Source organism: Miscanthus floridulus, chromosome 8, assembly GCF_019320115.1.
Source record: "Miscanthus floridulus cultivar M001 chromosome 8, ASM1932011v1, whole genome shotgun sequence".
NCBI classification, from domain to species: domain Eukaryota; kingdom Viridiplantae; phylum Streptophyta; class Magnoliopsida; order Poales; family Poaceae; genus Miscanthus; species Miscanthus floridulus.
In genome coordinates, this window is record NC_089587.1 from 186710692 (window position 1) to 186722879 (window position 12188).

A 12188-nucleotide genomic window follows, 5' to 3' on the forward strand; every position below is an offset into this window, starting at 1 on the left:
CCTCAGCCCTCGGGCGAGACCAAGCCCGCCCTAAAGGCGTCGGACGAGACGGAGATTAGCCCTGAGCCCTCGGGCGAGGCAGAGCCACCCCAAAGGCATCGGGCGAGACGGAGTCTATCCCTCGGCCCTCGGGCGAGACCGAGCCTACCCCAAAGGTGTCGGGCGAGACGGAGACTAACCCTGAGCCCTCGGGCCAGGCAGAGCTATCTCAAAAGGTGTCGGGCGAGGCGGAACCAAACTCCTATCATTCGAACAAGGGATGAAACGGCGCTCTTATGCGTCTAGAAGTTTTTCACGTTCGGTGGTTGTTGGTTCCACCTTCTAGGATACCCTGGTATTAGGTCCCCGACACTTCTCATTGAACCTTTGCCACTAACTACAATCAGCTGGGTGTGTAATTTTATCATCATCCACCTTGCACTCATCATCCCACCATGTGATGAGTGCGGCTTCTTTAGGGTTTAGGAAGATACGTCTCAAGCGATCGGTCATTGGCAAGTACCACATTACCAAGGCAGGAATTCTTCTCTGCTTTGCATTGTTGCCTAATGGAGTGTCCTCTGGGGCTGAGATTCTTGTACCACCTTTTTTGTACCCTTCTTATTCCTCTTTTTTTGTGGAGGCTTCGTCCCCACCGTAAAGGTCATTGTTCTTGTACCAGCTGGCCCCACACCGGAGATATTTATCCAGTGACTTGAATGTTTCGCCACAAAAAAAATAGTGGTTGGGGCATGCATGGATTTTTTCAATCTCCATTGTCAATGGACTTATGACCTTCTTCACTTGGTATGTGTTGGCGAGAACTGAGTTTGGTTGTGGCAGCACTCATGACAGGAGATGTAATAGATCATTGAAACTACAGTCTGACCAGCCGTACTTAGCCTTCAGGATGAGTAGCTCAAGCACAAAACATAGCGATGTCCAATGTGTCGGATAGCCCTTTTCAACACCATACACAGTCTCCTTCGATGCTTTTATTACCCTTTTTAAATTTTCTAGACCTTTCGGGCTATTTAGTAAAATCTTTGGTCTAAGAGCTCGAATCATGTCCTCCAAATCATCTTCATCCCCGACACGTGCTCCACCATCATTATTGGCACCACCTTCGTCGTTATCATCCCAACCACTAGCATCACCACCTTGTTCATTGCCAAACTTCGAATCCATTCGTGCATCAAGCTCTACTAAATATTGGGACAGGGATTCTATAGTTTCGTCGTCGTATTCCTCCTCATTCTCATCGTTAACAATAACCGTTTCACCATGATGAATCCACACTGTGTAGTCCTCTACAAATCCTCGCATAATCAAATGTGATCTGATGATAGTCACATCTGTCCATGCCATACGGTTCTTGCAATCTTTATAGGGACAAATAATTGTATCCTTATTCTCTGTCAATGTCGTTGCATGCTTCTTTGCGGCCTCAATAAATTTATCCACCTCTTCACGAAAACCTACCTTGAACCTTAACGAACCATACATCCTAGAGTTCATGTACTCCATCTTTTACAACAACAACAAAACAAACATAAAGAACTACTTATTCAGATATATATAAAAATGAATCAAATTAATAATTACTTGAGAATAATTATATATACTTCAGATATATATGAATATAAATCAAATATAATTACATAAAGCATACAAACACACCATGGTAGAAGAAAATTAATTAATGGACCATTTATCCATAAATAATTAAAATACATATTTGTTTATTACAATAAACAATTTCAAAGACAACAATTAGCAACAAATATATTTTACCCAATATCTTTCATGCAAACCCTAGTCTAATTTCATCAAACACAAATTTACAAAACCGAAATTAATAAAAAAACGAAACCCTAGATCTAGATCTACATGCACATGAAACATCCATAAAACTAACTAATTGTTCACTAAAATCAAGAAACATGGGCTAAATATGGGTATGATCTTATTCCCCTCCCTAATTTACCCTAGTACATTCAAAACTTGGGTCTAATTTGCTTCATAAGTAGCTTAAGCACCATAGAAGAGAGAGAAAAACAAAACTCTAATTACTCACTAACCAACTATTAAAACTTCGAAAAAAGTGTGAAATATCATTTTCTTACCGTTTACAACCTCTCCACTAGAGGATTTGAGATCAAAACCTCCCTCCTTAGTAGAGCAATTTTTGGAAGGTGCCCAAAACCTCCCCACCTTTCTTTCACAGGTTGGAGTGAGTGACCCGGGGAGAAAGAAGGTGCTGCAGTTTGCTTTATATGTGGGTCATTTGTAGGGGCGGCTGATGATAGAGCCGCCTCTACAAATCGGAGGTATTTATACGCGGGCATTTGTAGAGGCGACTCAATCACCAACCGCCCTTATGAATAGCAATACTGGGGGCAGCTGGTGAGTGAGCCGGCCCTACAAATCCGACCCATTTGTAGGGGCGGCTTGTATAACCAGCTGCCCCCTGCTGTTCCATTTGTAGGGACGGCTGGTCTCTGGGCTTCCGAGCACATCACTGTAGGGACAGATCCATCACCAGCCACCCCTATAAAAAATTTATTCCGTTGTTACAAACCGCGTTTTTTACGTAGCGGCAGCCGGGTGTATGTTGTATTCTCGAGAAAGAGGAGTAGCAAACTTTATTTTAAGTTAACAGAAATATCTCACGCTCATTAAAGGCCGCTGCGTGTGTTTTTTTTATTCCGGAAAATAAAGAGAAACAGTGCGGATGCGGCGTTGTGCCGGTACTGCTTGATAATATGAAACCTTCCGGTTGCATTGCAACCATCGAATCTAGTTAGTATTCTAGGTCGTCAAGCCATGCCCCACCCGGCCATGGTGCCCCAACAGGAGCGGCATCAAGCGAGACGGCACGGCCCCCTTCCTTGTCTACCGTGGGCACCATCCCGGATTAGCTTCATTTCTGGGGCTCTCTCGGCCGGATTATTATTAGCTTCAAACACAACCATCCCGCCGGTGTTTATTTATTTATTGGTTAATGTTTATGTATGTATACATGCCCGGGCCTCGTATACTTTCTTCATGCATGCGGCTCAACTCAACGGGAGAGCAGTCTAGAGTATGCATGGATGCGACTAGCCTGCAGCTGCCGATCGAGTCTGGGGCGGGTCCGACAACGCTGTACCTGACCTGTGTACCCTTCCAGAGAATTCCCTCTGCTGCTGCCGTGCCTGTACGATGTACACGCACGTTGAGCGTTCACTCTTCAACCCGGCCTTGTACTGTCAGGTGATGTTTAAATTCAGGCGTTAAAGTACATGGTGTCATGTTGGAGGTAGTGTTTCGATAGTAAAAAAATAAATTATAGAAGTTCTTAGGAATCTGTGAGACGAATTTATTAAGTCTAATTAATTTATCATTAACATATGTTTACTGTAGTACCATATTATCAAATCATGGACTAATTAGGCTTAAAAATTTCGTCTCACAAATTATTCGCAATATGTGTAATTAATTATTTTTAATCTATATTTAATACTCTATGCATGTGTCCCAACATCCAATGTGATATATACTAAACTTTAAGCTTTAAGGGAAGAAATTAAACTGGTTTTATTAAAAAAAATCCGGTCCCGTACTACTCGTTGATAGTAAATTAATAGAGTGTCCGCATCGCCATGCACGCCCGGTGCCAGTGACAGGCCTCCTGCTGCTGGTCGATCGCGCGCTGGCCCAGTCAAAACACGCGCTGCGTACGTCGCGTCTACCGCCTCCAAGTGTCGGCCTGCGCCGGCGCGCCTCGACTATCCACCCTACCATTAGTAGCAGCTTAGTTAAACAAACGCCTAATAACACTGGAGATTCGGCCGGACCCATATGCAGATTAATTTAAGCTTGCTCGCCACGAGCCCACGAGGGAGCGTGCCCAGCTGCGTCGTGCGTGTACGACTGTACGAGAACGGCCGGTGCAGACATGCCCGAGGCGCGCGGCCTTAACCTGCAGCCAGCCAAGCCAAGCCACCGCGTCGATCGCGCGCCACCACTGCTATATAAACAGCACGGTCGCACAGGCAGACAAGCACAGCACACAGCTAGGAGCTAGCTAGCCCACCATCAGCAAGAGTTCCGCGTGCCTGCAGTCCACGCGCGGCTCCAGCCACAGCTAGCTACGACTAGTTTGCTCCATCGACCAGGAGCCAGAAGCCAGCCAGCCATGCCGGCCTTGGCGGGGAGCGAAGCGGAACCGCCGCTGGCAGATAGCTACTACGCGCTGCTCCGCCGCCGCGGCGGCGGCAATGATGAAGCAGGCGCCTACGCGACGTCGACAGCGCCTTCAGACAACGTGCCCGTGGCGGAGTGCGAGCTCCCGATGATCGACGTCGGGTGCCTGACGAGCGACGACGGCTGCTCCTCGGAGGCGGAGCGCGCGGCGTGCACGGCCGCCATCGCGCGCGCCGCCGAGGAGTGGGGCTTCTTCCAGGTGCGCAACCACGGCGTGTCGCAGGCGCTCCTGGACGCGATGCGGCGGGAGCAGGCGCGCCTGTTCCGCCTGCCGTTCGAGGCCAAGGCCACGGCCGGCCTGCTCAACGACTCCTACCGCTGGGGCACCCCGACCGCGACGTCCCCGCAGCAGCTGTCCTGGTCCGAGGCCTTCCACGTCCCGCTCGCCGGTGTCTCCGGGTCCGACGCCGGCGGCACTTGCAACTTCGGCGAACTCACCACCCTCAGGTTCGTATACGTGCGCAGTATCACTTCTGTTAAGTGTGAACGTCTCCCCAATTAGCTATACTACAAGTACCGTGCTTTTTTTCATTTTTGTGCCTAGTTTTTTTTTTGAACGAACGAGCTTAGTCGTACAGCGCTCGACATGTGTCTACCTATCTCGTAGTGCAAGTTGAACTAGTTCTGCCCAGCATTCTGGTTAATTTCTGGACTGATAAGATCGGCTGATGCTGGTTTGTTGTAAAAGAAAAATACTATACCCAGGGGCAGATTTGGACCCCGGGCTGCAGCCCAGGGCGAGACCCATGAGCAGTGGGGAATTGCTTTATAAAAACGACATAAAAAGGCCCACCCTGAGGAGGCGAGGAGGAGAAAGGCCAGCAGGCCGTCGCAGCAGTTAGTCCGGGGCGGAGCCTGTTTCTGGATCCGCCACTGACTATACCATGACTTATAAGCTCTCACTGAAACCAATATGCGAACAGACTGATTTTCTCAAGTACCAGGAATAATATCTATACTATAGAAAAAGCTTTCCTATCATCCTAGAGGGACTGATGACTGGTAATTAAAAAAATACTTATATATGATTCGATAGGGTTGCATGACTACGACGCTGATTAGCTAGTGCGGCGGAATAAGGACTAGTAGTAGTAGCTGCGACGACGTAATTTGGCCGGGAAAAGGATGGGCGCTTGGATTTACGGCGGTTAATAAGCTGGCTAGGCACCATCATCCTCCAAAGTGTGTAGTGCCTGCTGGTGGGCTGCAACTGTATAACTCACGTCTGTCTGATGTCCATCAGTGGATACTCATGCAAAGTTAGTCGTTGACCATGATGAGTAGTACAAATTCATGATTGATTTACTATGAATTTTTTACGGCTAGCAACAATTAGGTTATTATATAATATAAGTGTGCATGTGTCCTATCAGTGGTCCTCTCTCATGGGTTTAGTAAAAAATTTGGTGATCTGGTGATCACGCAATCAATCAAGTTAATGAAACATCAGTGGATTTCTTTTCGCCCATATTCCTGTCTTATTTTTCTATTCTTTCTATAGAGTATATAAGAAATTTGATATTCCAATAATAATTGGCCGGGCTCGCTCGAAGCATTGAATCTTGTTAGTACTAGTTGCATATTATATAGATAGCAATAAAATATAGGGGGGGATTATTAAGGTATTCAGGTCGGCACAACAATATATTATATTATATTATATATATATATATATATATATATATATATATATATATATATATATATATATATATATATATATATATATATATATAGAGAGAGAGAGAGAGAGAGAGAGAGAGAGAGAGAGAGAGAGGTTACACACAGTTGTTATATCATATCATATAGGCCGGAGTAATAAGTAAGTAAAGCCACCAGGAGCAGGAGTGTCATCATGATCGTGCCGACGTCGCTGTATGCAGGGATGTGACTCGGGAGGTGGCGGGCGCGATGTCAAAGCTGGCCGGCACGCTGGCGCGCGTCCTGGCGGAGGCCGTCCTGGGGCGGGGGTGGCACGCGGCTGGCGAGCGCTTCCCGGAGGGGTGCGACGAGACGACGTGCTTCCTGCGGCTGAACCGGTACCCGCCGTGCCCCATCTCCGCCGACGCCTTCGGCCTGGTCCCGCACACGGACAGCGACTTCCTCACCGTGCTCTGCCAGGACCAGCAGGTCGGCGGCCTGCAGCTCATGAAGGGGGCCAGGTGGGTGGCCGTCAAGCCAATCCCCGGCGCCCTCATCGTCAACATCGGGGACCTCTTCCAGGTACGTTGTTACGCGCATCATTTTGCACGTTGCAGTTGCTGTGTTTATTTGCCGATCCATCGGTCGGTCGGTCGTCGTCCTAGCTAAGCTACCTACTGGTTACTGTACTACGTACTAGCAGCAAATTAAAGCCCACATCGATCGATCGATCGTTTTCTGCACGAGAAGAAACATCTATCATTCACAAGCTGTGTCTTCATTCGTGCAAGTAGAGTCTAGTATATGATGAACATATATATTCCGATTCCAACTCTCTTCAAAAGTGGGGCTTGCTGTCCCGTACGTCCTCGGACACGCACAGCGCGTCGCGCAAGGCCGGAACGCTGTTCATGACGGTACTGCATGCACATGTACTGCTGCTTTTCGGCAAAAAAAAAAAAAACCGTACTGCTGTTCCGCCGATAGTTGGAGCCTTCGAGGGACAGGAACCTCACCTGTCCATGCATGATACTACGCACTCACATCTCGCCACATGGTGTATTGCAGCTTTTGCGAGGGAACCAATGGGAGCTCTCGATCACGCTAGTACAGCTACTATATGGAGTACTATAAAGTGATCGCCATTATCCAAAAAGAGAGATTATATAGTCCTAACTTACCTACAATGTAGCAGTAGTTAGTAGGATCATCAGCATCATTCATGCATATGCAAATTATGCATTGTTTTACCCCCAATGTACGGTGGCTTCCTCTTAGTTTTTGGTGTGTGGTTGCATTTTCAAGGCGTGGAGCAACAACAGATACAAGAGCGTGGAGCACAAAGTGATGACGAACGCCAAGACGGAGCGCTACTCCGTTGCCTACTTTCTCTGCCCGTCCTACGACTCGCCGATCGGCACGTGCGAAGAGCCTTCTCTTTACAGGACATTCACCTTCGGAGAGTACAGGCGAAAGGTGCAAGAAGATGTCAAGAGAACCGGGAAGAAGGTCGGCCTCCCTAATTTTCTCGTGTAATGCATGCGTGTGTGGTCTACATACGCTTCACTGTCTCATATCGTCACTTCACTGCCGGTTCAACCCCCGGCCTCCACCGCTAGATTTTGAACCGGTACAAGAATGATATTGAGTTTAAACAGGCAGTTATATATTGAGTTTTTGGACCATGTCAACGCATGTTCCTTTGTGTATACCTGCAGCTGGAGTGTGTACAATGGAGAGTGCAATAGTGCTGTGTGATATTGGTATAGACATTAATAAGTACTAATTTGTAGCTTAATTTGATGTAGCTAGTACCATACAAGAATGTAGTAGGATCGAGAGCGTGCATATATCTGTTAGTATAACGATCGTTGCCGCTGATAAGGAACAGATCGTTTTGTGTTTTTTCATTTCCTGTATAAGAATGAAGTTACATGTAGGCTGGTGGAGATTTTATTATATATTTGTTCATGGCTATGTATGTGTTCACCATAATTATGATAGGCGACGACATCCTGTTATATATATATATATATATATATATATATATATATATATATATATATATATATATATATATATATATATATATATATATATTTTGAGGCAATCTGTTATATTATTATAAAAAAGAATCATATAGTCCTATTAAGTTAATGCATACTTCGGCAATACAAAAGAATCAGCAAAATGTCTGATGAACTCTTAATAATGAATTTTAGGATCCTGGAGCAACCTATTTTGATATCCTCATTTTCTCTATAGCTATCTTAATCACCGATGGCATATCATACCAGGAAACTAAGCTTTGCACACAACATCTCTACAGCCAATCAAAATTATACTAGGTCTCTCCAGAAAAACGTCCCCCGCTAAGAGCCTCAATCATTGTGTACCCAGAAAAATACACACAGGAAATTGTCTCTATTAAAATCAAGGGCTAAAAACACCTCTCGCAGGCTTCAAACCCAATCCAATGGTCGATATTACTTGTTTGATGCCAGGCTTCAAACGCCGCACCCCGCCCCGTGCGCCCTCCGCCGGTACAGCTCCGCCATGATTCCGTCTGTGCGCGCCCGCTCCGGTTTGATTGCCACCTCCCTCGTTTGTTTCCCCCCTTTTTCCGAAAAAACAAAAGCCGCCGTGGCCGGCGGCCACCAGCCGGACCTCCTTACCCTAGACCTCATCCCCCTCGCCTCCATACCAGGCCGGAGCAGCTGCCACCCCACACAAGCGTTGATCCTCCTCCTCGACCACCGTCCGCACCCCGCCTCCCCGCGCCGGAGCCGGACCCGTCGGATCCCGCCGCGGGAGCGCCGCACCGCCGATGAGGTGGAGGATGACCGCGTCTTCCTCGTGCCCCTCAGGTGACCGCACGCCCGGCTAACCCTGTCCACATACCGCGATGCCAACCTCAAGCCAATATGGACGTCATGTCGCCATTGTTGAGTACTACGCACTGACCACCTGCATTTCCCTGTGGCCCTGTATTTGTTCGTGTGATATGCCATCGGTTAATGATAAAAAATACCTTTTCTCCAATCTATGGTAACGTTCACTTGGAAATTCTGAACTTTGGATGGCCTCAGTTCATGCCGGCTATTGAATTGCAGTTGATACTTTGATAGTCATTTGTTTTTATGATACCGATTTTGGTGTAGCTACACAAAGAATATATTTGTTCCTGCAGTAGATAGTCATCTTGTATTCTTGTTTATTCTGTTAGATGGGCTTGCCTAACCAAATAATGTAATATTTGTTTAGATAATTTGATAATGTAGCTATCTACTATATAAATTGCGCAATTCTTCCGTATTGCGTGGTGTCCATGAATAATTTGGGGCAAATCTATATTTCTATCAACCGGTGGTGTCCATGAAAAGAAGTCTCAATCTTGATCCACTCTCACTTACTGCTTTACTCATGCATGGGGTTTTGTTGTTTCTGCTGTTTTCTACCTAAGTATGATGTTGTGGACCAGACCCCTTAGACTGTATCTCTATGACTGACATTGTCAAGCTCGACCATGCATTGGTGGGCACATAATTAGCATGTTAATTTTTCACAGCTTTCCTCCACACAAATTAGTACTATTATTTTGATGGAACAGTACGGCTCCTAACCTAGATCATCATAGTGGATATCAATATCATAAAGAAATAGCAGACATTGTTATGAATAGCCGAAACAATAAATAGGACATTTTTTGAATGACTTCTTATTATCAGTTATTATCACAGAGTTGTTGCTCCCTTCCCCCACCAAGAAGAACAAGATGAGCAAGAACGCCGGAGCGGGTGAAATATTCTTTCAACAACTTCTCATTCAAGGTAAACTATTATCTGAAAAAATCCCTGTTCCATTGCATACAAGTTTTCTTTTCTGAATCTTGTCTTTAATGACTGAATTGTCCTTTCCTTCTTCTTTTTTTCTGTGATGTGCAGAACATCTCTCGGCTAGCATCCATGAACTATGACCTAATGACGAAGCACAACTTGGATCCTTTGTAGTCTAAAAAATCAGAGCAGTAAAGGTAGGTAATAATGTCCCATTTCTGAATGTCGTAAGCTACTGGACTGGACATTAGTAGAACCTAGCTACACTGTTCTTCAGTTTTTGTTAGTCCGGAACTGAACCTCACCAATCACCACACCAGCAAGCTTTGACCGAATGATTGCAGTTTCATCGGGAACATGTTGCCCAGTCAATGAGCACAATTAAAAGTCAAATGCACGTCGAATCCAAATCACATCTCTACTATAGTGGACCAATCAAAATTATACTAGGTCTCCCCAGAAAAACGTCCCCCGCTGAGAGCCTCTAACCATTTTGCACCCAGAAAAATACACATAGGAAATTGTCAAAGGCTAAAAACACCTCTCACAGGCTTCAAACCCAATCGAAGTATTTATAGGGAAGCTTCTTCACATGAAGGATAGGCAAAATCAGATTGCTAATATGGAATAGCTTGCACTGAGAGTCTGAGACTATGCATTATCAGAAGATAGGATGGTATCCACCGTTGTAATCTCTGACAACTGGCTGCAGATACATAGTGAATATAAACCTTGTTTGTAGAAAGATGGCGCAATAGGTAGCAATATAAATCCCTCGCCTTTTTTAAGAAAATATTTCAGAAACCAAGAAGTCTGTAAGTGTGCTGAATTGGAACGTTCGGTGCCTTTTACCATGCAAGCCCTGTCATAAGTTGTTGTAATAGTAATCTTCCTGTAATCTAATACACAGAAGCAAAAAAAAAATATACAAATGGTTTATCGCAGCGACAACGAGATTATCTTTGTGAATTGGATGGGTGACTTTGCATTGTCAAAAGTTGTATGTGGTTGCTGCACCGGGCGTGGTCTTGCAGAGCCAGCCAGCATAACGGAATCCATAACAAGTATTACGAGTTTCAGCACAACACCAGATCAGTGAAGCCATCAATTCTCCATTTTAGGTGATTTTGCATTCTAACCTTCCTTTCCGTGCAGGATGCAGTAACTATGTGTAAACTGTTCTTTGAGTGCTCTGAATTATCTATTTTTCTTCTTTCTTGGCTGTATTTATACTGATTTTTTAGCAAACTTGCAGGCTGATTGTAGCAAGAAATTTGACGAAGAAAATCAATGTGTGGTTAAATAATGGCAGGTATAAATATGTGCGTGTGGATAAATGTATAATGGCAGGTATAAATATGTGTGAGTGGAAAAATGTTGTTGTGTACCGTTAGCATGGGTTCACTATCCCAGATCTGGACATCATTGCTGGTTTAAAAACCCACTTCACTGCCGGATTTTGAACCGATAGTGGCATACCGGCAGTGATGGGGGGTTGACATCACTGTCGGTCCTTAAAAACCGACACTGATCTACAGGAAACAGTGTCGGTTCCTGGCTCTGCCCGGCAGTGTCCAGTTGAACAACACTGCTGGTTTGTAGTGCCAACCGACAGTGACGGTTGCTTTAAGAGTGTCGGTTCTTGGCTCAAGCCAGCAGTGTTGAGCAAGCCTACACTGTCGGTTCATGGATCAAACCGGCAGTGTTGTAGTAAATATCAGTGTCAGTTCATGGATCAAACCGGCAGTGTTCTTGTAACTATCAGTGTCAGTTCATGGTTCAAGCCGGCAGTGTTGAGCAAGACAACACTGTCGATTTGCTTCTAACCGGCAGTGATGGTTACGACAACACTGCCGGTTTGTTGCTAACCGGCGGTGATGGCCCGTTCGTATTTTATTGTTTTATAATTTATTTTAATTTATATTTTTTTGTGGAATCGGGTTTCACTTTATATACGCTATGTAGACGATAGGTCCTTCAATATTAAACATTACAAATGTTACGATTACAATTTAAATGTTCTTATCCACATCTCGATCCCTCAAAATAAAAAAGAAATGTTCTTGGACTTCACACATGCTTCTCGGACTTCTTACAATAATCTGGCGAGCCGCTCTGGGTCATACTGGTCCTTGTACTTCACGGATTGTGCAATGGAAAATACTCCATCTTTTTCCAATACCTCGGCTAAGATGAATTTTGTCAGCCCCGATTGTAGTCTGACGATCTCCATGTCTAGCAGCCTTTCATGCTTATATTTCTTACGCTGTCGTTCAAAAAAGATGATATCCAAAGAGAAACAGTAAATCATTTTGTTGAATTATTAACCGACATAAATGAAATTGGATTATACACACCAACTTATCGGCTTCTTCTAATTTCCTGCCAATGTAGCGAAGTATTGCCCACATTACATAAAACCCGCATTCATTGTTTCCCGCCGGCTGTGATAGGTACTTCCCCTCTATTTCGACAACCTTGAAT

The 12188-nt window shown here is 45.1% G+C and overlaps 1 protein-coding gene across 1 annotated transcript; it reads left to right on the top strand.

The window, feature by feature from the left end:
* The first annotated feature begins 4046 nt into the window (after window positions 1-4046).
* On the top strand, window positions 4047-7807 carry LOC136474291 (gibberellin 2-beta-dioxygenase 6-like). The gene is made up of 3 exons (XM_066471883.1): window positions 4047-4674; window positions 6111-6450; window positions 7174-7807. The coding sequence occupies exons 1-3, from the start codon at window positions 4160-4162 to the stop codon at window positions 7402-7404; spliced, it is 1086 nt and encodes a 361-aa protein (XP_066327980.1). The 5' UTR covers window positions 4047-4159; the 3' UTR covers window positions 7405-7807.
* The last annotated feature ends 4381 nt before the right edge of the window (window positions 7808-12188 follow it).

Bases quoted from the DNA above. Each gene is read 5' to 3' on its own strand.
- LOC136474291 (XM_066471883.1), top strand. From the start codon at position 4,160: ATGCCGGCCTTGGCGGGGAGCGAAGCGGAACCGCCGCTGGCAGATAGC. The intron at 4,675-6,110 runs GTTCGTATACGT...CGCTGTATGCAG, and splicing joins GGCGAACTCACCACCCTCAG to GGATGTGACTCGGGAGGTGG. The intron at 6,451-7,173 runs GTACGTTGTTAC...TGCATTTTCAAG, and splicing joins ACATCGGGGACCTCTTCCAG to GCGTGGAGCAACAACAGATA.